Raw genomic sequence first — 24,106 nt, forward strand, 5'->3', positions numbered from 1 at the left:
AAGCAGCGCCATATGCTCGTACTCACACGATAATGCAAGTTTATAATCAGTTCCTGTCTCTGTTCCAAAATAAAATGTCACCCTGCCATCTAATTGAGCCATGAAGTCGAATATAGTCTTGTTTCTAAGACTTAATATCAGGGAAAAATGGAGACCATTTATCATTTTGCTGCCTGTGAATACTCAGTTGATTCAGGCATGCGTGGGTATAAATGGGAGGTCACCTGAGAATACCAGATTGTAGTAGGTTGCTGCCTGGGGAAACAAATGATCCAATGAGCAGACCAAATTCAATAAGGATCTCAGTAATATTGTACTGTATTTACAAAGCAATTAAGGAAAGGAATTACTGGCACAGCAGTTATATTGCTTGCTGAGTAACTTAGCAAATTGCATCACCTCTTGAAGGGGTCGCAACAATGGACAGTTTTGGGGACCCATGTCTCCCAAAAGACACCTGACTCCATATTAGGTTCAAATCTCAATTTGGTCCCACCATAACTAACAATTAAATAATTTTAAGACTAGGTAACAATTTTGGTAATGATAAATTCAATCTGAATGTTCATTGCACACCACCCCCCCCCCCCCCCCCACAACTGGTTTGTATTTATTTTAAGCAATAATCTACAGCTAGACACATGAAGTGCTCATGATCAGTTGATAAGAGACTAGATGATAAGCATGAGACTAGATGATAAGCATGAAGCAGCTCTCTAACATAAAATAGTTATTCTCTAATTAGTGTTTAAAATATAAATATATGAAATATAATTTGTGCCCCTGGCAAACATATTTAGTTTCTGCTTTGGAGAAAGCTTGCGCTCATCATGCTGAAACAAGTTAATAATAGAGGATGTAACACGTTCCCATTTTGAGCCCCCAGTGTCAGCTTCAAGCATGTCCAGGTCAGTCATAGCATGCTAAGATCCAGACTGAAGCTTCCTGTCACTGTCTCAACAATAAGCCTCAATTTCAATCTCAGAATGTTCTACAGCAACAATGTGGCAATTTCTTCACGTTGTGTACAAATATTTTTTGCCCTTTCCTTCCAAGTATTTTAATTAAACCCAGAGTAAGGTTGTGCTTAATGGCAATACTGGAGAAATAACATAGAATAGGTACAATTCGTGAGCAGCCAGACACTGCTGTTAAATGCTACTATATTTCTGATCTGAGAAGACACCATATCTTAAAAAAAGATAATTGTTTATATTAACAGTTATGATTCAGGGCAACTACCTCATTGCCTCATAGATCAGAATATTTAATATTTCTAGAATTATTTGGCACAGAAGGTGACTGTTGACTGTGTGAGAAAGTTGACTCTGTGAGAAAACGCCACAATTTCCTTCACCTTTTTTCACCTTCTTAGAGTATTTTCCCTTTTTTAAATATACATAAAAAATCCTTTCACACTCTGCTTCCACCACCCTCTGAGATTATAGCTTCTCCTTCCATAAAAGAAGGTTTTGTTATCTCCTCCCCCACCCCCTTCCCCATTCTGCCTCTGGTGTTTTTGCCAGTTATCTCTCTGCATGAATACTTGGTAGTGCCTTTCGTTTTGCTCACTTAGCCACTTTAAATACCTGATAAATATCCAAGGAATTTACAGGTTGTCAACAGACAGCACAAGTTAATTGTATGCATCTGTTATAAACAACATGAGCCACTGGCCACGGAGCTCTGCAAATGGATCAGCAAGTGTATCTGCTGAGCAGCTGAGGCTCGAAGGCAAAAACGATCCCAAGCACGATCGATGATCTAACCAATCTCAGTCAGGATAATTTTTTGTAAATTAAAATTAAATTTGAATCAGTATTTTTGGCCTTGGGAGGAAGAATTTGGTCACTGTTCTTTCAATCCCTTCAGGAATTGTGTGTGTCTGTATGTCAGCTAAGAGACTTGGCATGTTACCACCGATAATAAAACAGCCCTTGCCAGTCACTTCTTAAGTCCCAATAATAATGGCAATGTAGTATGCAAAATTGTACCCAGCCAGACATCAATCAAAGAAATAAATGAGCACAGTAATCAACAAGAAAATTAAAAGTATTCACTGGAAGTGAGTCAACACATTATAAACACCTTTAGATAAACAAAACAATGTACTTAATATGGAATTTCCACTTACTGGTACATTTGTTCATTTCTGGCGTCCGAACGCCAAAGTGTCCAGGTGGGCATGATGGCAAGCAAATGCCAATCTGTCTAATGTCATTCCTTTCCAGAAGGATGAACAATTTAGGCAAACACTTTAAACATCCATTGTACTCCGAACATAGCTCACACCCTTTTGGACAAACTGGAGTTACCTCCGTGCTTACTGTAAAACAAAAATGCACAAGAAAAGGTTTAAATTATCAGGTTGAAGAAACTCACCATGCTGGCTCCCAGTGCATTCAGCATTGAGAACACTGCAGTTCATATTTTTCTCTTAAGTTTCTTTTTGGGTTTTTAAAATCAAATTTGAATGTTATACCACAGTTTAGCAGTCAGTCTTGGCATTGCACACTTCACTCCCAGAAGCAGTGGAAAACCTTATTCAGTTTGTACCACACATCGTGCCGAAGTCGCAACTAGATTGGTTGCCTCGCTCATAATTGTGCCAGTGTGGCTTTTCTGTAACCACTCCATATATCCCAAGGGTTCTTTGAGTGAGATGGTTAGGTTTTGTGGTGCAAATCTATCAACAATATTACTACTGACTCGTTAAGTACTTTAGACCAAATTCTCTTCAAGAACAAAAGTAAATTTTACGTAACCAGTGTACCAATATTCTTAATTCATCAACAAAAATTGCTCCCATCCCTAACATCATCAGTAACACAGCTGCTACTATCAGTGCTTTACCCTCAGTTAAAAATTGTTTCTTTTAGATAAAAGATTTACCTAGTGGATGGTTCCTTTATGTGGAGATGTTAGGACATTTCACACTTTCCTCCACCATGCCTCTTGCACAGTGACCAAAATGTTGTCGATCACAAGAAGCTAGTTTGGAATTGCCAAAATTGACCTGATGAAAGGTGCATGAAGACCAGGTGACTTTGGCATCCCATTCTGACTTGAACCCAGAGCCCAGAAACAAAATAACAACTGAACGCATCCATAGCACTACCATTTACAATAACTTGATCAATAGCTGAATAATGGGATTTTGATTGAAAATGCAGCCCATTCTTCAACAACATTCCATTCCCTCCTACAATTTGCATGAAATTTCATTGGAAAATATACATTTTTGAAAAGGAGAATTAACCAGTAATGAATAAAGAAAAGACATAATTTATCACATTCATATACCACATCACCCAATGTCACCAGGCCACCCAAAACTCCTTATATCATGTGATTACTTTTTACATCATTAGTTAGGTGAACTTGAAACCCAGCACTATGCTCACACTATGGTTAAATGAGCAGATCGAGGCATTCAGTGTTGATGATTGAGTATTGTCCAGAGCACCAGAACTCACTGCCCTTCTTCTGGTAGTAATTCAAAATCTTACATGTATTGTTGCTAAAGCAGTTGTTTACTTAGTTAAAGTTCTTCTGAAAGATGGGGGATTAAAACTTAACATTTTAAGTTTTGCATTACCGAAGGTATGTGTGCAGGCATATGTCGATGACTGTTGACTTAACCTCTCCAACACTTTTTGGACCCTTGCACTCTCAGTTGTCAGACCCCTTTCCCAGCATCCACAATTTCAGACAGTTTTTAATTTGGCTTTTGTACTCTCTTCACCCAATTCCTACGGAACTGTGGACCACACTATTTCCCATTGCAGCCTTCATGCTATTTTTCATCATAATTTTCTCCATCTCCCTCTTTCAACCCTGTTGTTATTCACTTGCTCAAAACGCTCATCATTAAACCCCATCCATGTCAAAACCCAATCTGATCCCCTGTGTTGCTTCTTCCAAGATCAAAGCTTATGTTTCCCATGTGTATTTTTAAACCTCTTCATTCAACTTCCTCTCCCACTACAGTACCAAAACAATCTCACAAGTTATAAGTTCTCTAACTTTTATGTTATGTTCTCTCACTTTTATCATTGTGCACCTTCCTTCCTTGTTCTTTTACCTCTCTTTAGCAACATCATATGAGAAAAGAATCAGATTGCTCACATTCAAATGATTCCCAACATTCCTTCTCCAACACTATATGGGATATCTCCACTGCTTCTCTGTTGCTGGACAGTTTTTATAACATCAGGTTTAGGATGAACCACAACTTAGCTTGTTTAGGGTCAGGAAATCAAAACAGTTATCTTCAATCAACCGCATATACACTATAGCATTGCCATTCCTCTCCTTAGTCACTGATTCCCCTTGAATTCAACTGTTTGCAATCCATTTTGACCAATTTGCTGAGCTTCTCTCCATACCAAAAACCTCTTCTTAGTTAAACCTTGAGGTTTCAATGGGAGCATCCATGTGATATCCCTCGGTGTCTTTCTAACTGCAAACACTGCCATTATTATTTGCTGAGTAAACAAATGGCATCATGTCTGCCAATGGAAGAACTCATTACTTTGAGTTTGGATATGAAAAGAAGATGGTTTCCACTTCACAAACAGCTTCTTTCCTGTATCCAACTACTAGCCGCCAAATCAAACATCCATGCTTTTGTCACCTTCAAACTTGACTGCTAAAATACATTGGCGACTAGTTACCCTTATCCACAATAAACTTCCACACATGCAAAAATCTGCCATGCTGTCTGTAACTCAGGCCATACCAAGTCTCACTCATCCATAGATGTCTTCATTTTAATTTTTCCCAGCCCCATATAACCTAAAAATTTTAAAATCTCATTTTCGTATTCAAATTCGTTCATGGTTTGCCACTCCCTGTCTCGGAAACAAGACTCCAGCCTACAACTCTCTGAGTTCTTACAACACTGGTTTCTCTTGTAACCCCCCTCCCCACCAACCCCCCCCCCCCCCACAACACACACACACCCTCACCCATCCTTTCAATTACTTCCTGAAACACTTCACTTTCAGCTTCTCCTTTGATCCTTCCTCAAAATTCAACTCCTTGACTAAGCCTTTAATTGTCACAGTTAATAATTTTCTTTGGTTCACTGTGAAGTGCCTTGTAATTCTTTTTTCCACTTTAAGGTGCTTAAATAAATGCCAGTTTATTTTGATTTTGCTTTTGCAAGAAAATATTTTGCTCACATCGCCTGCCATGTTTTACAATGCCACAGGGATTATATAAATGTAGGTTTTAAATGTACTGAAGTCATGAAAGGTTCTATATAAATGTAAGTTGACAAGATTTCAAAATTGCTTTTCCCTCTTAAAATAAATTCATTTGGGCCAATTACTTCAATACATGTCAAATAGTTGCTCTTTACTTTCCATTTTTTGAAATGTATTCTTTTGGTTTGTGAACTCATCAGCACATTGAACAGTTTAAAGAATAGCTTTGAAAGATTCCATTATATCAACGAATGCATGAATTTGTTCATGAAAAATATCTTTACAAAAGAGAAAAAAGGCTCAAATTAATCAGTGATTCTTCAAAATATACAGTATATTACAAGAGGTTAGAATTATTTTTGTATCTTCGAAAAACAACAATATTCCTCTTGTGGTCAGATGATCAAAACTGCACACAATCCTCCATCTGAACTCAGACTAATGCCGAACATAATAACAAATGTGACGATTACTGATCTGTACTCAATCCCTCAGTCTTTTTGCATAGATCTTGTTTAATTGCAGTCAAGCATTGGGCTTACAGTTTTTTTGATTTAACAGGAGGATAAAATCGCTTTGCTATTATACTAAAAAACTGTTCACTTTAATACTCAATTTTCTCTTATGGTTTCTCATTTCCGTATAACAATCATATTTCTATTGTTCATCATTATCACACTTTTAGATGCATAAATTTCCTTTTTGGTTGTTTTTTACAGGTCTTTTGCATATAAAAATTAGTTTTCCTTTCTTCTTTAATTCATTGTCAGGGTATGGTCTTCTCTGGCAATGCTTCCATTTATTGTTCATTCCTAATTGCCCATGAGACAGTGGTGGTGAGCTGATGCAGTGCTTCTGGTGAAGGTACTTCAAGAGTGCTGTTGGAAAAGCAGTTCTGGGATTTAGACCCAGTGACAGTGAAGGACTGGCGATACAGGGTCTCCTCGAGTTACTGATGACCTGACTTAGGGAAATCCGACTTTCCGCAAATTCTCCCATACAGATTTAAAACATTTTTCAAGATAGTAATAATAATAAAATGTTTCTTGGTGGTTACTAATGCCTGGATACAATATATATTCCATGAGTTTAATCATGGGTTGTGCTGGGATGAATATTTGATGAAGTGGAAGAATTATAGCAAGTGTGTGGTCAGCGATATGATACGGGTTGCTATACAAAACAAATGTTTCTGATTTATGGAGAAGTCAGTTCACAGACAGTTCTCAAGAATGGAACCGTCATATAACCTGAAGACTGCACATACTTCCAAGTCAGGATCATGTGCAACTTGGAAAGGAACCTGCAAGTCATGGTGCCCCCATGCATCTGCTATTTTTGTTCCCTTTCATGATGTTGGCCATGGGTTTAGGAGGTGCTGTCAGAGTAATCTGAGTTATTAACTGCACTGCATTTTGTAGATGGTGCATACTATAGCCATTGTGTGCTGGTCATGGAGGGAAAGACTGCTTATGATGGTGTATGGTCTGTCAATCGATTGGGATAGCGGAAGACCTAACGCTAGATCTCGAGGTCTTCATTTATAATTAAGTTCCAACTTGAAAACTTTGCAATCGTGAGCATAGTCTAATTCCCGTTCTTGGTTCGTTCTCTATTTTTCCCTTGTTGTTTGTATTTCTCAATCTTGTCCAATGTTTCCTTAAAACTCAAATAGGACACAGCATTGCCCTCCAGAAATACCAGCTGCAGGGTATCAAAGGATTATCTTCCTACCCCAAATTCATTTGACAAATTGAAAGATTAGTTTACAGATTTAGGTCAATTCCTGGCTGGGTGCATGCTTTTAGAGAAAGATGGGAAAGAAAATGCCGAGATCTGTGTTTTATGTTTGTTGAATGCAGTGGCTTCTACTTAAGAGATTTTTAATGCAATTTAGGTCATATTTATTGCATAAGTTTCAAGTTGTATCCTAACATAGAAAATAAAACATTGAAATGATTTTACATCAGCCACATGCCCCTGAGTTGATTTGTCTTCTGACATTCTCTTCAACTGCTCAAATGTAATTTTCCTTGTGATAGCTAAGATTAAGTTTTATGTCATTGACATAATTACTAATAAGATATTACTTTGACAAGCGGGTTAGAGAAAAGCTGATATTGATCTTTTGGAGGTCTGAGTTCACTTGGGTATCTAACCACAGACTGAATATTGTTGCCCTTCAAAAATCTACAGGGGAAAACAAAAAGAATGTGTCAGGAATCTATAATAAGAGAAAAATAGGAATGTCTTTTCTTTCCTTTGATATGCACTAAAGTATTATGTTGTCTTATCACATTACAATCCAGTGACTAGCTTTCAATATAACTACAGAGGAGGGAATACGCATATCAAATAACCAGTATCTATTTCCTCATGCAATTTAGTGTGATGTTTTGCGGTGAATTCTATGGATATCAAAATGAGGAAGAACTTCATACTTTGCGATTGACCCATTTCCAATGTTTCATGGCCTGTTAAAAACAAAGTGTGAGTTAGAAATAAAAATTCTCTTTGCACATTCTTAATGATAAGCCTTAACATCACCTTCAAATAGGCACCTCTGCACAATTGAGACAATTTGTTCTAACTTATTATGAGAATGAATCTTCCTTAGAAAAGAACAAAGATGAATTTTAACATTTTTTACATCTATTGATTAATTATTTTAAGTAAGTATCAGATATTGATCTTTCACCTTTGGACTTAGTTCAAATCGAAGCCGTAACATTGGAAGAGATTACATTGGTGCAATTCAGATTCCAGCTGGAGACTGAGTTTCTGATCATCTAATCCAAAAAGAATTCTGCTGCCTACAGAGTATGGACAGCTACAACAATGACTCTCTGTGCACAAGCTTTGATAATCTCAGTGGGTAAGATGAACTTCTAGTTAATTTTGCACCATTTTTTATTAAATTGCCAGTCAAAATAATCAAAGAAACCACAGGATGACTGGCTCAGGAATGGTAAAATGTCACCATGACAAATTTCAGTCTGTGACATGTTATATTGCGGCAAGATAGAAGCAGCTGCAATTGTCTGCTGTATCTGGTCTGCCAGCTCTTATACTGACATTGGGTTCTTGAAATATAGTGTCCCACACACCATCTGATATGAGCATAAAATGTAGAATAGTTTTCTAATGATGCAAGTGGTTCTTTTGCATCATTGGGAAACTATTTGCTTTATTAAATGAAAGAATATAAAGAAAAAATAATGGAAAGTAATTTTACACTTTACGTGCCTCAAGAGATCTTATAACTTGGGGCTATTGTTACTCCTAGTGAGATACATGAGGGAAATATTGATGATGTAAGGTCTTTACTCAGAGGGGGGCATCTTCCAACTCCTTGCAACCTGCCAGTGTAAAGCAATCCGAGAATAACTTCAGCATGGACTGGACAAAGACAGTGTTCCACAGCATCTCAGTGGCAATTTGTTTTTCACTGCATTTTACGAAACTATTCCTGTTGAAGTAATAAATGACAATACAATTACCTCAGTTCTAAGTGGAAATTAAACTGGTAGCTGCGTCATGGAGCAGTTTAGTGATGATTTTTCACAGTTCCATCTGCTCTTAATCATGAAGTCATTTCCACTAAGCATGCAGATCTTTTATAATGTTGATGCCAGTGCAAGTGGTGTAAGCCAAAGTTTTTCTATAAGTGGTTTTTATTCTTTTTGTTCTTTTCTCATGGATGTTATTCCCACAACTACACTGCACGTTGGTACTGGCCTAATCTTATAACTGTTACCCACATGAGATAAAAAGGATACATTAGTACTGCTGATGTTATCCAGCCCTAATGCATGTGGCATAATGTCCACAAACCAATTTTACTTCTTCAGGAGCTTGGTAGTCAGGGCAGGCACTTGGTGGTGAGCATGACGCTATTACAGCACCAGTGACCTGGGTTCAATCCCGACCACAGTCAGTAAGGAGTTTGTGCGTTCTCCCCATGTCTGCGTGGACTTCCTCCGGGTGCTCTGGTTTCCTCCGGCATTCCAAAGATGTAGGGGTTAGGAAGTTGTGGGAATGCTATGTTGGCGCCGGAAGTGTGGCGACACTTGCGGGCTGCCCCCAGAACACTCTAAGCAAAAGATGCATTTCACCATGTGTTTCAATGTATATGTGACTAATAAAGAGAGCTCATCTAAATTAAGTTTAAATTTTATTTACAGCGTGGTAACAGGCCCTTCCAGCCCAACGAGTCCGCGCCGCCCATTTTAAACCCCAAATTAACCTACCCGTATGTCTTTAGAATGTGGGAGGAAACCGGAGCACCCAGAGGAAACCCACGCAGACACGGGAGGACGTACAAACTCCTTACAGATAGCGACGGGAATCGAACCCCGATCGCTGGCACTGTAATAGCGTCGCGCTAACTGCTACGCTACCGTGCCGCCCCATACTGTATCTCATCACATTTTGGAACAAACATGGCTTTAGATTGCTTTAAAATAATTTCCAGTTGCTCACTGTGCCTGCCTGTCTTTTCTAAACATTTCTGAATTTTTACCAGCTATTAATGACATTTGCAAGTATGCTAAAACCATATATTCAAATATACATGTAGGATCTCCAGCAGTCCAGAGTGTCAATAATGAGGTACATGATATTCAGTCATCATTTGTATTACTTCAACAGGGATACTACTCCACTTTAGGAGCAGTGTGCACAGTGTAGCAATATGATGAATACATCATTATATTGAAACAACATTACTTTAAAACGTCAGAAAAGAACAGGAAGAAGCTGTGGGTTCTCCAAGCCTTACCTATAGTGCCAAGTTGTAATCTAAGAAAACATTTCAAAACTCTCAGCCAATTGTTCAAGATGAAGAACAATCCATAAAATGGGAAGCACTAAACATATTGCCTTGAGCCTTGAGTCCAATAACTGGATATGTCTGCGTCAAAAGAAACAAAGTTTCCTTCCAGATTAAATAGTCTTTCTCACAGTTATACTCTTCTGTCTGCATTTGTGGATCTTCATCCAGTTCCAGACTCAGCTGTGGGTCAGTGGCAGCACTTGTTTTTGAATTGAAAGTTTGTTGCCTGGACATTATATGGTACTGGAAAAGTTAAGTTAATGGCACATTGTGCAATGGGGAACGATTCTTTGTTTGAGGTATGCCACAGGAATATTTGCCAATGTTTCACCATTACGGAAAATTCTGAATCCATTCATGGGTAGGAAGGAGGGGGTTTTCGAGGTGAAATGCCTGGGGATATTGTGGCAATAGAGATTGATAGAGGAGTCTGGCTGGGAAGCGGAGCCAGGGGTTGGTAGTAGTGTCAGGGTTGAAGGTCAGGCCAGGAGGTTGTTTGGGGATCGAGCAGAGGTGGGGTGGTGGGTCTCTGAAAGACAGGTGTGGACAACAGATCAGTACTTATGCAGGAGATCAGTACTTATGGTGGTGGTGGTGGGGAGAGAGATCAGCCATGCATCCTGAGAGGGGTAGAGTGTTAGAAGGTTGGCAAGCAAACAAAATAAATGCATTACTTAAAGAAGGCCTACCTGAGGAGGGTTCCAAACACTGGACATAGACTGGCATTTGCTCATACCAGTTCTCTTTATATATCATTGAAGAGGCCCCACAAGCATTGTGAGATTTTGCAACAGTTCATAAACTTTCTGGAGAACATGTTCAAGCTCCTTTATGTCAGCAAGTCACAGAGGAGTCAAAAGGACAATGGTGAACCTCATGGAACTCATAATAAGATGACAATTTCCCTTTTCAAAGCATTTTTTCATTGAAATTGAATCACAAAGGCAACAACATGGCCATAAGTGATCCAGTTTCTAAGTTCAAGTTTCCCTCTACAGCCTTTGGGTTGACTCTGGTGCAGGTAGTCAGGTGTTCAGTGATATTAAATGTGTGTCTTTTGGATGAAATATTAAGCCAAAGCCCCATCTGCATTTTCAGGTGGACTTAAAGATCTTAGAGCTCCACACTGAAGGATAGTTGTCCAATATTTATCAGTCAACCAATATTTCTTGTTGAAGGAGTTTTTGGATTGCAAACACTCTGCTATATAGGATGTTGCTATGTGCAGATTGGCAGATTGGCAGATTTACAACATTACAACTGTAACAACATTCCAGATTTTTTTTTCTCCTTGATGGTAAGGTGCTTTGAGCTGCAATGACAAGAGGTCCTGAGGTCCCGTCTAAGTTCAAATCTACTGCTATAAATAAAATTGTACCTTACCGCAGTGGATTGAGCTTATTCCTAATGCTATCATAATACTACAATGCTTTCTTATTTCAAGTCCTCATTCATGCCTCATTAAATTTGAGAGCAAGTTTCAGTGTTCCTTATTACTTTCATCGTGCGTTATGCCTGCCTCATTGGCGTAACAGAAGTATCATTTCTTGAACAACATATTCCGCTGCCACTTGTTGGTCACTTGGCCTGTCTACTTTCACCTGTCTGATCCCATCACCATAACTTGATTAAAGTCATTGGTGCAACTTAGTAAAGCCCCTGTATGAAAGGACCAATTTCATTAACCTGAATGCATTGACTTAACCTGAAATGGTTAGATTGTAGCATAGAGACTGAGAATAAACAGGAATGCTCTGAGACACCACCACACCATTCCTAATTCAATTAATCTGACATACAAAAGTCATAAAGGCATAGAGAAATACACACAGAAACAAGCCCTCCGAACGACCAAGTCCGTGCCGACCATCACTAATTTACTCTAATCCTACATTAATCTCATTTTTATTCTCCCACATTCTCATCAGCTTCTCCCTATATTCTACCACTCGCCCATACAGTAGGGACAATTTACAGTGGCTAACTCACCTATCAACCCACACGCCTTTAGGATGTGGGAAGATACAGGAGCATCTTGATCTACAGCAAAATACTTTATCGGAACTATGAAGCAGCATTGACTCACTCTGTGCCCTGAGAGAATCATTCACTTCTAAACTCTATTACGTATTACGCTCCTGGTCCTATGATTGAACAAGACCAGAATTCCAGATTTGATGTGAGAATCTCTTTGCTTGGCATTGAGGTGGCACTTGCTCTATTGTGGTACCAGGAGGACCTTGTAAAACTGGCATCAGTGGGAGTCAACATCCTCAACTGGCTGGAGTCCTGCTGGGCTCAGAGAAAAATGGCTATGCTTGTTGGGGGCCAATCATCAGAAATGGGCTGTTTGCTGCAAACTGGAAGATATTCAACTTTATCTGCAAGTGTTCAGGTATTGAGCCGCTTTAAACTTATGTTCATCAAAGTCATGACAATATCCAAGCTGGGGCTGATAAAAGGCAGGTTATGTTTGCATCACATGACTGCCAGGAAATCACCATAACCTGCCTTTTAACATTCAATGTTACCACAATCACTAAGATCCCACCCTCAATGCCTTGGGGGTTACTATTGACCCGCAGTCAGAAGCAGCCACATGTCTGGTATGGCTACGAGCAGGTAAAGAGTAACGCACAAAATGCTGGAGGAACTCAGCAGGTCAGGCAAAATCTATGGAGGGAAATGGTCAGTCAATGTTTCGGGTCCAGACCCTTCATCAGGACTGTTGGGTATTCCATGGCAAATAGCTCACCTCTTGATGCCCCAAAGGCTTATCTCCATTTCCAAAGTGCAGGTCAATAATATGGTAAGGTATTTTGTACCCATCTGCATGATTACAGTTTCAACAGCCCTCATTCACAGAAACATTATCCATGACCAAACAGCTTGCTTGTTCAGCACCCCATCTACAGCTGAGAAATCAATGTTCCCCTGCACTTACATGTACAATGTATAGGATATGCATTGGCAACCCGCCAAGGCATGTTGGTACCCGAAACTACATTGTCTACAACTTCAGTTGCATATGAGCACTCTTGTCTTTCTCAAGCCTCGCACAGTCCTGACAGGGAAAAACGTTACCATTTCTTCCTTGTCGAGGGGTGAAATTGTTTTACTTGTGCAGTGAGAATGCTGCAGAAAGTAGTAATTTCATTTCTAAGTACTATTTTAAAAATGAGCAAAATATTAATTATTAATGAACACCCTTGATGCAAGGTTTCGACCCAAAGCGTCGACAATTCTTTTCACCCCAGAGATGCTGCACGATCTGCTGCGCTCCTCCAGCAGGTTGTTTGTTGTTGAAATATAAATTATGTTTAACTAATAAACAGAAGGCAAGATAAAAGTTAATACAATTACAATGTTCAGAAGGCAGTTGGATTGGTACTTGGGTAGGAAAGGTGCAGAGGGATATGGGCCCAGTGCAGGCAAATGGGACCAGCATTGTCAGGCATCGTGATCAGTATGGACAAGGTGGGCTGAAAGGGATTGTTTCTGTGCTGGATTATTCCATGAGTCTATGAAATACAGATGGGAAGAAGGACAAGAAATGAAAGACATGAGCAAAACCATTATAAGAAGTATTTTAAATGCTGAAGGAGAAACACACTTGCTCTTCCAGTTCACTCAGGTCCCAGATATCATCAGTTCTCATCTTCAGCTGGTTGCCATGCAAAAAAATCAAGAACCTAAATATGCAAGGGCAAGCCTAACTAAAATCAGATACCAATCGATGTCCTGCTATGTTGCCATGCTCCATTAACATCTATTCTCATCAAAGAAACAGATGACCTGCTGAGTTTTTCAATATCTTCTGTTTTGTTGCACGTGAGATCGTACATATACAACATTTTTTAATTGTTGCCATTGGCAACCTGAAAGGTTTACACACATAATGTTTTGCTGTTGCCACGAGTGACCTGACTGAGAGGTATTTTAGGAGGGGCAGTAGCCAAGACAAATCGTTGTGATAATAAACAAGCTATAACTGGCTGTTTGGTGATGCAGAAAGTGCAACCTCCCTTTCAATATTTTTTCACATTCCTTTGACATGGATGGTAAGAATCAATGGCCTGGATTTTGTTCCCAGTGGCAAAGGAATGATGCTCACCATGCATTTATACCTTCTGGTACAGCATCAGTTTCAGTGGAACTTGTGGCATCTGTGAGCAGGCATAAAAAACAGCAAGGCTCTTCAACCAATCACACTCAGTAACCTTTCCTGCAATAGGCAGGATCCATACCAGGACTCATAAAGAGGGAAATATAAATCATACTTAACTGATAAACAAGATGCCACATAAAATATCAGGAACAACAAATGGGATGAAGGCGAAGAAATGAAAGACATCGGCATAAACATTTGAAAAGGTAGTTTAAAATCTATTTTTAAATTTCAGACATTAACTTTCTTGCAAGGAAATGAGACTCCACACAATTAAAATTAATGTTTAAGACCTGAAAATATGCTAAAAAGTATCTGTAACTGATTACACCATTAAGTTTCACTGACTCTCGAGTGTAGTATTAATGAGCAAGTACTCTACATTCACACCAGAGCAGTTACCACTCCACTCACTGTGAGAACTAAAGTAGCAATACCTTGTGGAGGATCATATTGTCTCTGGGAAGAACTCCTGGATTTCTGTGCTTAATTGTTCATTTGCAAATACCTGAAGTAATTGTCAAATTTACTTGTCATAACAATGCATGTTATTATTACAGAAAAATCCTGACCAATGCCACTCAGTCATTTTCATGAGTTTGCAAGCCTGTCCTGGGTAATGTCAGCAAATATTGAACTGCCCTTCCTCTTTTTGTAATCGTGCAAATATCAAAATGCCGAAGCAGAAATTCATCCTCGGCCGCACGTACTGAATGTGTAATGTATGATATATCTACTTGGTCTTCCAATTCCAAAATTCCTTTACACTAATTTCAACAGAACCAACTCTGGCAAAAAGCAATGTGCAAATTCTATTATATCACGCACTTAGCATTTGTGGCTATGGACAAACTTCTACACATAGTGTTACTTCACTGAAGGAATGTTATTGAACCACAGAAAATGCACCAGGAATTTCTTATCAAAGAGGCAGATCTTCTGTTGCATCCCAATCACTGTGTGCCTGCTCCATGACACAACGTATTCCAATATGAACTTAAGCACAGTATTCCATTGGGAGCTCAGCTCCCAGCACTCCAGTATGTCTGGGTGCAGCCGAGCTTGCTGCTCTCTCATAATGGCTTTGACAGACAGAGAGCTCTACTCCCAGGCTCACAGACTCACCGGCTGTCAAAGCAGTCACTGTATCACAACCATTGAATGTTTGTGAATGTCTTTCTCACACACACACCTGCACATACACACGGACCCATGTAACTGTCTTAAAGTTTGGGAATTGCAAGTAAGGGCAGAAGATCTGAAATCACAGACTGTGATGGGACAATTGTGCCCTACCATGGTCTTTATTTTGAACTCCTGTAGGTTAGCACAAACCTAAGATTTCCCAGTGCTTAAAGTGAGAAATCTACTGAGTGAACTTACAGCATGTTAACCTGGTGAAAATCCAACTGTCCATTAGCTAATCTATTTTTTATCATTTAAGTGAATTGATTTAATTGTTTTTAATTGTTCCCCTATGTATCTAAGATTTTTTTTCAATTCTATGATTTCAAACAAAAACAAGTTGTTTTTTTTAACATAATAATGTCGTGTGCCTTTGAATGTTTTTAAATGTCAGAGATGTTTGTAAAGATGAATGTCTCGATGATGACTTCAGCAGCCAGTTAGCCTGCAGGAAAAACTTAAACAGCTCTCAAAGCATTTTTGGGAGCCTAATAATTTCACCAGAACTGCCTTATGCTGCATTTGGAACAGCTGGGAAGGATCTTCGCACTGGATGATAATGCCCAGGCACCTGCAGCAAGAAAGAGCAAGCTTTGAGGAAGACACTTGGCTAACTTGGATGGGTTGTCAATCAATGGGACATAAGAACGAATGTATTTCCCACAATCATATTCCAGGCAATTTGCACTACAGCTTCCACAATATGAAATAACTCACTTGGTGGGGTGGAGTGGGGACTCTTCTTTCATTTCTTCAGTTCCTCTGCTCTTCCTGTGACAAATGGAATCCCCTGTGGAGGCCGGTTTCCAATCCTCTCTAATCCCATTGAGTACCAGGCTCAGGGAGATTCAAAAGAATCTATTGGACTGATTTTTTTCACATGATTTATCCTCCATTACCGTAAATAACTTGACATAGATCAAATGTAAGAGCTGTGACCAGAGTCTAACCTCAATGGCCTAGTTTTGAGGAGATCTAATGTACAAGGAATTGTGTCTCTCATTATTGCTGATAGCATTTGACAAGCAGCTCAAACACACCATTAAATCATAAAATGAGTGGAATAATGACAGATCCCCTTCAGAGTCAGTGAGAGTAAATTACCAATATATTCAGCTGAATAAAGATGCTTATGATAATATCCTTGCCTTAAGATGCTAAGCATCTATGGTTGGAAGTGTTGAGACATTGCTGTGTTGAGTGATTAAGGTCTCAAAAAGAACTAAATGAACTTTAGTTAATAATGCCAAAACAAATGACAGAATAGACCACAGATTCCTGCCAAAAACTATTTTAAATTACAGAGTGTATTCAGTGAAAAACATAAAATTAAGCAGTCAGTTAAAAGTTCCTTAAAGAGCTCCTGATGAACTGATCTAGTACTGAAATATATATTAGAAATTGATTATTCGTACGAGGTTGAACCAAAGTAAATGCTAAGATTCTACTATTGGCCTCAGTACCAATGGGCTAGGGAAGAGGGAAAAGAGCCTTGGTTTGCTCTCCTGTTCATCGTCTGAGGACAACTACAAAAAATACGCCCATGGAAGTCTTACAAGAGAAATGTATTGTCAGCCAAAATGTTCACTAGAGTTGAATTGTTTATTAATGCCATTTGATTCCAAAATAGAAGTTCCTGACAGTGTGAGTGGAACTGTATGACAATAGACGTCAGTGGTTGCAGGAGCAAGAGCATAATGAATGTAGTAAAATATAAGAAGAGAAAACAACAAATCTATTTTCTTCTCCTAACACATAGTTCATTATTTGTCTGATAGAAGAAATAATTCAAAATTATTCTTGAACATTCATGCATTTTTGCAGTAGGCTGCAGGTCAATAATCCAGCAAAATATTCCTCCATTGTATTCAATGTTTGTTGACAAAATTTTGCAATGTGCATTGACTGCAACATAACTGATGTGAGAGAGAGAGAGAGAGAGAGAGAGAGAGAGAGAGAGAGAGATAAAGAATAGAAGCTGTAAAATTATCTCCAGATTTCCATGATAATTTACTTGAATTTGATTTTCTTGGAATATGATGTCATCTGCTCCCCTTGATTTGACCATTACAGCATTGCAATTATTCTCAATTATGTATTAATCTCCACATAAATCATATGAACTCCTCAGTGAGATCACTACAGTCTTGTAATTATTCACAGGTATGTGTTACTCTCTAAATAAACGACTTGAATTTGTCAGTGAGATCATTTCTACCTTGTAATCACTCCCAGGTATTCACTTCCTCATATAAACTGCTTGAGCTACTTGATTGGGACCTTACTGCCTTATAATCACTCCCTGTTACTGAATATATTGTAGTTATTTTAATCTAAATTACATATGCACGGAACAGTGTCAAAAATTTCTGATACTAAGAGAAAAAAATAAAATTGCCAGATTGCCAGTCCTTGCCTATAAGTCATTTGCTTCATTAAAAAAAATTACCTGTGATTGATAATTGTACAGTATAGGAAACAGTAACCATAATTTTGTTTTGTCTGGAAATCGAAGAAAAATACCTATATTCCGCACTGAAGCCACTACTGTACCCACACAGATTAGGGTAGCCTGACCAATGAATTAAATGGTCAGTAGAGCTGCTGCATCACAGCTACAGTGAGTTGCATTCGAGGCTGAGCTCCAGCGAATGTCTGTGTGGAATTTCAGTGTTCTTCTTGTAACCATAGAAAGCACCCTATCTGGATGCATCACTGCTTGGTATGGCAACTGCTCTGCCCAGGACTGCAAGAAACTGGAGAGAGTTGTGGACACAGCCCAGCGCATCATGGAAACCAGCCTCCTCTCCTTGGACTCTGTCTTTACCTCTTGCTGCCTTGGTAAAGCAGCCAGCATAATCAAAGACCCCACCCACCTGGGTCATTCTCTCTTCTCTCCTCTTCCATCGGGTAGGAGATACAGGAGCCTGAAGGCACATACCACCAGGCTTAAGGACAGCTTCTACCCCACTGTGATAAGACTATTGAATGGTTCCCTCATACGATGAGATGGACTATGACCTCACAATCTACCTTGTTGTGACCTTGCACCTTATTGCACTGCACTTTCTCTGTAGCTGTGACACTTTACTCTGTACTGTTATTGTTTTTACCTGTACTACCTCAACGCACTCTGTACTAACTCAGTGTAACTGCACTGTGTAATGAATTGACCTGTACAATTGGTTTGCAAGACAAGTTTTTCACAGTACCTCGGTACAAGTGACAATAATAAACCAATACCAATACCAATAACCATGTGCATTTTCTCAGGGTGTACTGGTTTCTTCCCACATCCCAAAGACTTGCAGTTTGGTAGGTTAATCGGCCATTGTAAATTGCCCATAGGTTGGTGGGATGGGAGAGTGGGGGGGGGGGGGGTTGATGCAAATGTTGGGGGAATAAATAGGATTAATGTAATGGGTACTTTATGGTCATCATGAACTCAGTGGGCCAAAGGGCCTGTTTCTGTGCTGTATGACTTTAGTTACATTTCCTTCCCTTTCTTGAAGAAGGCAGCATCTTCTGGTAACCTCCATCTAAAATGGAGATGATGCTGTTTGTCAAACTCAGAGATATGAAGGAGTGTGATATCGTTGAACTAAATAGATGAGATTTAATGCTGACCAAGATCTTATTTTATATGAACACTCTCTGCATGAAGAAATGTCTTTCAATATTTTCTTGCCTTGCCCCTCCAGTCTCTCAGATTTCCATCCTATCACATACAGTCCCTCCATTTTCTTCCACCTGCCCCCCTTTGCAAATTATATTTCTTTATGGCACAGAAGGAGGCCATTCAGCTCATTAGGCTATAACCAGCTCTCAAAGCAACCCCAAGACTCCCTTTCCCCCACTTAGTTCCTGGTAACCTATTCTCTCTCATTGCTCAACTCTCCCTGACTGCCCCCCCCCACCCTAATTCTCCTCTCACTACTTACATGAGGGATAATTTCCAACAGCCAATTAACCTACAAACCCTCAAGTCTTAGCGATGTGGGAAGAAACTAGAGCATCCAGTGACAGGGAGAACATGCGAACTCCACACGAACAGCACCAGAGGTCAGGATCACACCCAGTCACTTAAACTCTGCAACATTTCTAACCTCCCTTAGTATTGATGAAAAGGCTGTCAGCCTAAAATCTCTCCACTGATGCTGCCTGACCTGCTGAGCACTTACAGTGTTCTTGTTACAGATTAGGTTAGGTGAATGTCCCTTTAAGATATAACACAGCAGTGTGTGTGTGTGTGTGTGTGTGTGTGTGTGTGTGTGTGTGTGGCGTGATGACGACAACAATAGGAGATAAGGACGTGATGACATTTTGGAGCAGACATTTGGTGAGAGAGAGAGAGCAGATACTTCGGAACAAAGCAATGGGAATCATCAGTGATTGAGGTGTCATATCATTTCCAAAGTGGAACATTTGGATTTTGTAATTACTCTCTATTTTCTCTCTACATTTCCTCTTCAGTCAACGGTGGTTTTGCAGAAGCCTTTGCTCATGTTTCACTTTACAGCTTGCTGAACTTGGAGTTTGGGAATTTGCCACACACACACTTCGAGTTTAGTTTTTGGGGTTAATGTTTAAGATCTAACATTTTTACTTCTAACATTCTAACATTTTTACTTTTATTTTTCTTATTATCATAAGTAGTTATTAATAAAATAGTTGTTAACACATACATGACTCAGTGTGTTTTTTTGCTGCTGGTATGTGACATTCTCCAATTTAAAAATGAGATTATCTGCAAAACCCTAGATTGGAGGAGTTGAATTATCTCAGAGTCTCTATTGACATAATGAGAAAGGGAGGGAAAATCCCTGGGTTGGATCTGAAAATAGGGTGAAAATTTGAAAATAGGGGCATAATTTAACTCCAAGCCTTGCTGTGGAGGGCTTTAGTCTGGAGGGAACAATGGTTTCAACAACAAATGAGCTGAGGCAAAGTCATTTTCAAACAACATTTAACAGAGTCTAACAAATATTAAACAATATTTAATATATAAACTGTTTTAGTGGAAGCATCTCTTCTTCACATCTAGACTCATCCCAGGGTCAAGCAGACACAGATTCAAACAGTTGCATGTGAGATGGTGACTCAGGAGACGACAGCATCAACAAAAGACAATGGCTTTGATCTGCCCAGTATTTAGTCAGAGAATATTTGAAATTAAATTTTCAGCAAACAGAGTGGTGGCTTCAAGAGAAATGGTGAAGCAGAGCTGGGAATTATGAGCATGCAATTTCAAGTTAATATTGAGTTATCAGATGAGGTTATTGGTAAGCCACCAAGTCTTCTCAGACAGCATCTTCCAAACAATTGACTTCTACCATCTAGTGGGCCAAGGGCAGTAACAACATGGGAGTTGTCACAATTTGCATGTTCCCTTCCAAGTCACAGTTACTCTGGTTTCTCTATATATGGGCATGCCTTCATTGCAATCAGGTCAATTTCTACAAACTCCCTCATTAGCAGCATGTCAGACCACTTTTACGATAAGGATGGTAATAGCTTGAGGAGTTGACTTTCCAGCATCTTCTCAAAGGTAACTAAAAGTATACAATAACTATATACTGTATGTTCAATTAGGCTGAACAGCCAATCATGCTGAAGGATTCTCACATGCAGCAAATAAGGAAGTAAATACTCTAATTCCTAACAAACTTAAAACATTTTACCGAGGATAAAACAAGTATAGGACCAAGATAAGATTAAGGTAAAAGCTCAAATATCATTAAATAGGAAAACATAATTTTAATTATCATTTAATTAAGAAATAATTATTTTGAGCAATTTGTACCAACACATAAAATGAGGGTTCAGGGCTAGAGAGGTATTTGCCAATAACTATATCTGAGTTCAATGTAAAAAAAAGTCACACATTATTCACAAAGTCTTAATTGTTTCAAATGTTTTACAGTGCGTATTAATCATGTAAAAAGTTGACATTCTTATTATTGCAGGTTTCTATCATCAAAGATCACAATAAAATGACTTGTGGAGGATCAGGGTGTCACTGATAAGATCTTTGGATTTCCAACTATGAATCTGGAAGATGCTATTGGTTTCAATATCAGATTTATCAGTATATTTATCAGATTTATCTGTTCTGTCATTACTCCTTGCAAAATGACATTTATGGAGTGTATATAATGTTAAATGCGGCAAAATAAAAGCTTCTGTCAGAACTTCCTGCTTCTCCACCAGATAGCCTGCTTTTTGCAACAATATCCAGAATCCCCAGAAATCAATCATCTTCAGAGAATTGGAGGCTAGAAATTCAACCACATAATATTTCTTTGTGTGCTGCAGCTAAAAATGCACTTTGAGGGAGTGAAACATGATATTGACAATTTCCATGTTCCTTTGTGTTCCTCTTAAAATTTGATTGGGTGCTTCCCAGCATGAGTAACATAAGATTACGTTATTCCCCATGCATTTCCCCTTTTGGAATGTGTCTGGGGAAGCACATTATGTTGGGAACACTCTGGAGTTTTCATAGCTCAGCATCAGACTGGATCTCCAATGAGGTAAGGTCTGTGCTGACCTTCTAGACTTCGGACACCGCACATCCACAATATTAAATCCAAACCCGTATTTTCTCAGGCCACACCACTCAATTGCCCAACTCCCCAATGCCCTGATAATCCAGACCCTCTGATTGCTACCCTGATGCACCACTTTTCTAAAATAATAACTTTATTTATTTTTTTAAATTTCTTTGCATTTCAGCTTCTATTTTAATTGCATGCAGATTTCAATTTTCATTTTACATTCCAAATAAAGTTTAAAAAATGCAACTTAAAAAGTTTGCATTTTACATCTAACTTCATTGACCAAAACTGTTCTGCAATTGTCTAAGTCAGTTGCCTCATAACATTAGAAACTGACCTGTGGCAGCAGCCAATAATAGAGAAAAGGCAACTCATGAGAGAATATACAAGAGAGACTGCAGATGCAGGAAATCTGGGGCAACACACAAAAGCACTGGAGGAACTCAATGGGTCAGGCAGCATCTATGGGGGGAAATGTTCTTTTGTTCTTTATGGGCACCTTTCTTCAAAGTGAGTTGGGAGCACGCATGTTCTGAATTTTTAACTAATAAAGAGGAAATTACTAAACCTATGTCATCCATGCATTAAAGCTAATCCTCCGTAGAGTCATTGAGTAATACAGCACAGAAGCAGCCCCTGTGGCCCAACTCTTCCATGCCAACCAATTTGCCTCTCTGAGCTAGTCCTATTTTCCTGCCTATATAGCATTAAACCTTTTCTATCCATGTACCTGTCTAAATGTCTTTTAAACAGTAATCTAATGTTAGTGCAAATTAATTATCTCAGAGTGTCTTTTTGTTGAAAGTATGCAAATAAAAACACAGTTAGATTGCCCGAGCATTTGCAAAGTTGACATTTCACCTTCTGAGGCTGGATTTGCATCCAAAAAATACTTTTGAGCTGAATATCTGATTTCTCTGTTTGGTGGTACTCAGTTTGAGCTTAAAGTGGGTTCAAGAGCACAGAAAAAAAAGCTCCAAATTGAGTGAAAATTAAAACCAAATTGTCAGTCTCAGAGAGCTCACATTACAGTAGATGATGCTGGAATTGGAAGTGTCTCAACAGAAACAGTAATTATTGGGAGGTTGGATTTAAAGTCACATACCTAGAAATATTTGACACCGGTAAAAGTGTGTAACAATTGGTGCACAATTGGGGTGGGGGGGGGGTGATGGGAGGGGGCAATGTTAGAGACCCCACTTCTGGAAAATTGAATAGTACACAAGGTCCAAGTCACTACTGGTGAGCCCTCGAAAGAAATCACACATCCAGGTCCAGGTTTGGGTCCAAGGCCTTGTTTGGGAAAGAGACCTGAGGGTAAGGTGGGGGTGGGGATGAAGGCAAGGAACTAGAAATAGAGATTGGACACATACTTCAGATAGAGAGATCAGGTAGAGGTTTGGCAGAGGAACTGAGATGGAGAGTTGTTTGGTAGATGGCCAAGAATTGGTAGCAGGATCAGGGTGATGAGAATGTAACAGATAGGAAGAGGAGGAGACCACTGAGCTCTTGGAGCATCCTCTGCTAATCACTAAGATCATGACTGCTTGTCAACCTCATTTTATAGCACTATCCCCATAACTCTTAATTCCCTTAATATCCAGAAAGCTGTTGGCTCTGTGTTTTGAATGAACACAGTGACTGAGCCTCCACAACCCTCCAATGTAGAGAATTCAAAAGGTCCATCACTCTCTAAGTGAAGGGACTTCTCCTCACCTCAGACCTAAACAGCCTGCTCCTTGTACTCAGCTGTTTCCCAGTTCTAGACTCCTCAGCCAGGGGAAATATCTTCCCTTTTTCTAACCTGTCAAGCTCTTCGGGAATTTTGTATGTTTCACTGAGACACAGTGGCACAGCAGCTATAGCTGCTGCCTTGCAGCTCAAGCAACCTGGGTTCGATCCTGACCTCAGGTGTTATATGTGTGCAGTTTATACATTCTCTATGTGACTGCAGAGGTTTCTCTTGGGTGCTCTGATTGCCTCTAAAATTCCAAAGACATGCTGGTTGATAGGTTATGTGCTTACTGTAAATTACCCCTTGGGTCGGTGGGCAAGTGAAAAGGGATAGATCACAGGGTGATAATTGGGGCAATGGGTTTGCTCTAAACGCTGGCAGAAACTTGATGGGTCAAATAGGCTCCTTCTCTGTTGG

At 39.3% G+C, this 24,106-nt stretch overlaps 1 protein-coding gene across 5 annotated transcripts in view; it reads right to left on the reverse strand.

Moving 5' to 3' along the window:
* rspo1 (R-spondin 1) overlaps nucleotides 1-24,106 on the reverse strand; it is a 136,040-nt gene that overhangs the window by 81,231 nt on the left and 30,703 nt on the right. For all 5 annotated transcript variants that reach the window (XM_052036375.1, XM_052036376.1, XM_052036374.1 and 2 more), the window contains one exon: nucleotides 2,135-2,326. In XM_052036375.1, the coding sequence (XP_051892335.1) occupies nucleotides 2,135-2,326 (192 nt within the window). The remainder of the gene's footprint in view (nucleotides 1-2,134; nucleotides 2,327-24,106) is intronic.

This window comes from Pristis pectinata, chromosome 22 (assembly GCF_009764475.1).
Source record: "Pristis pectinata isolate sPriPec2 chromosome 22, sPriPec2.1.pri, whole genome shotgun sequence".
Lineage (NCBI taxonomy): Eukaryota > Metazoa > Chordata > Chondrichthyes > Rhinopristiformes > Pristidae > Pristis > Pristis pectinata.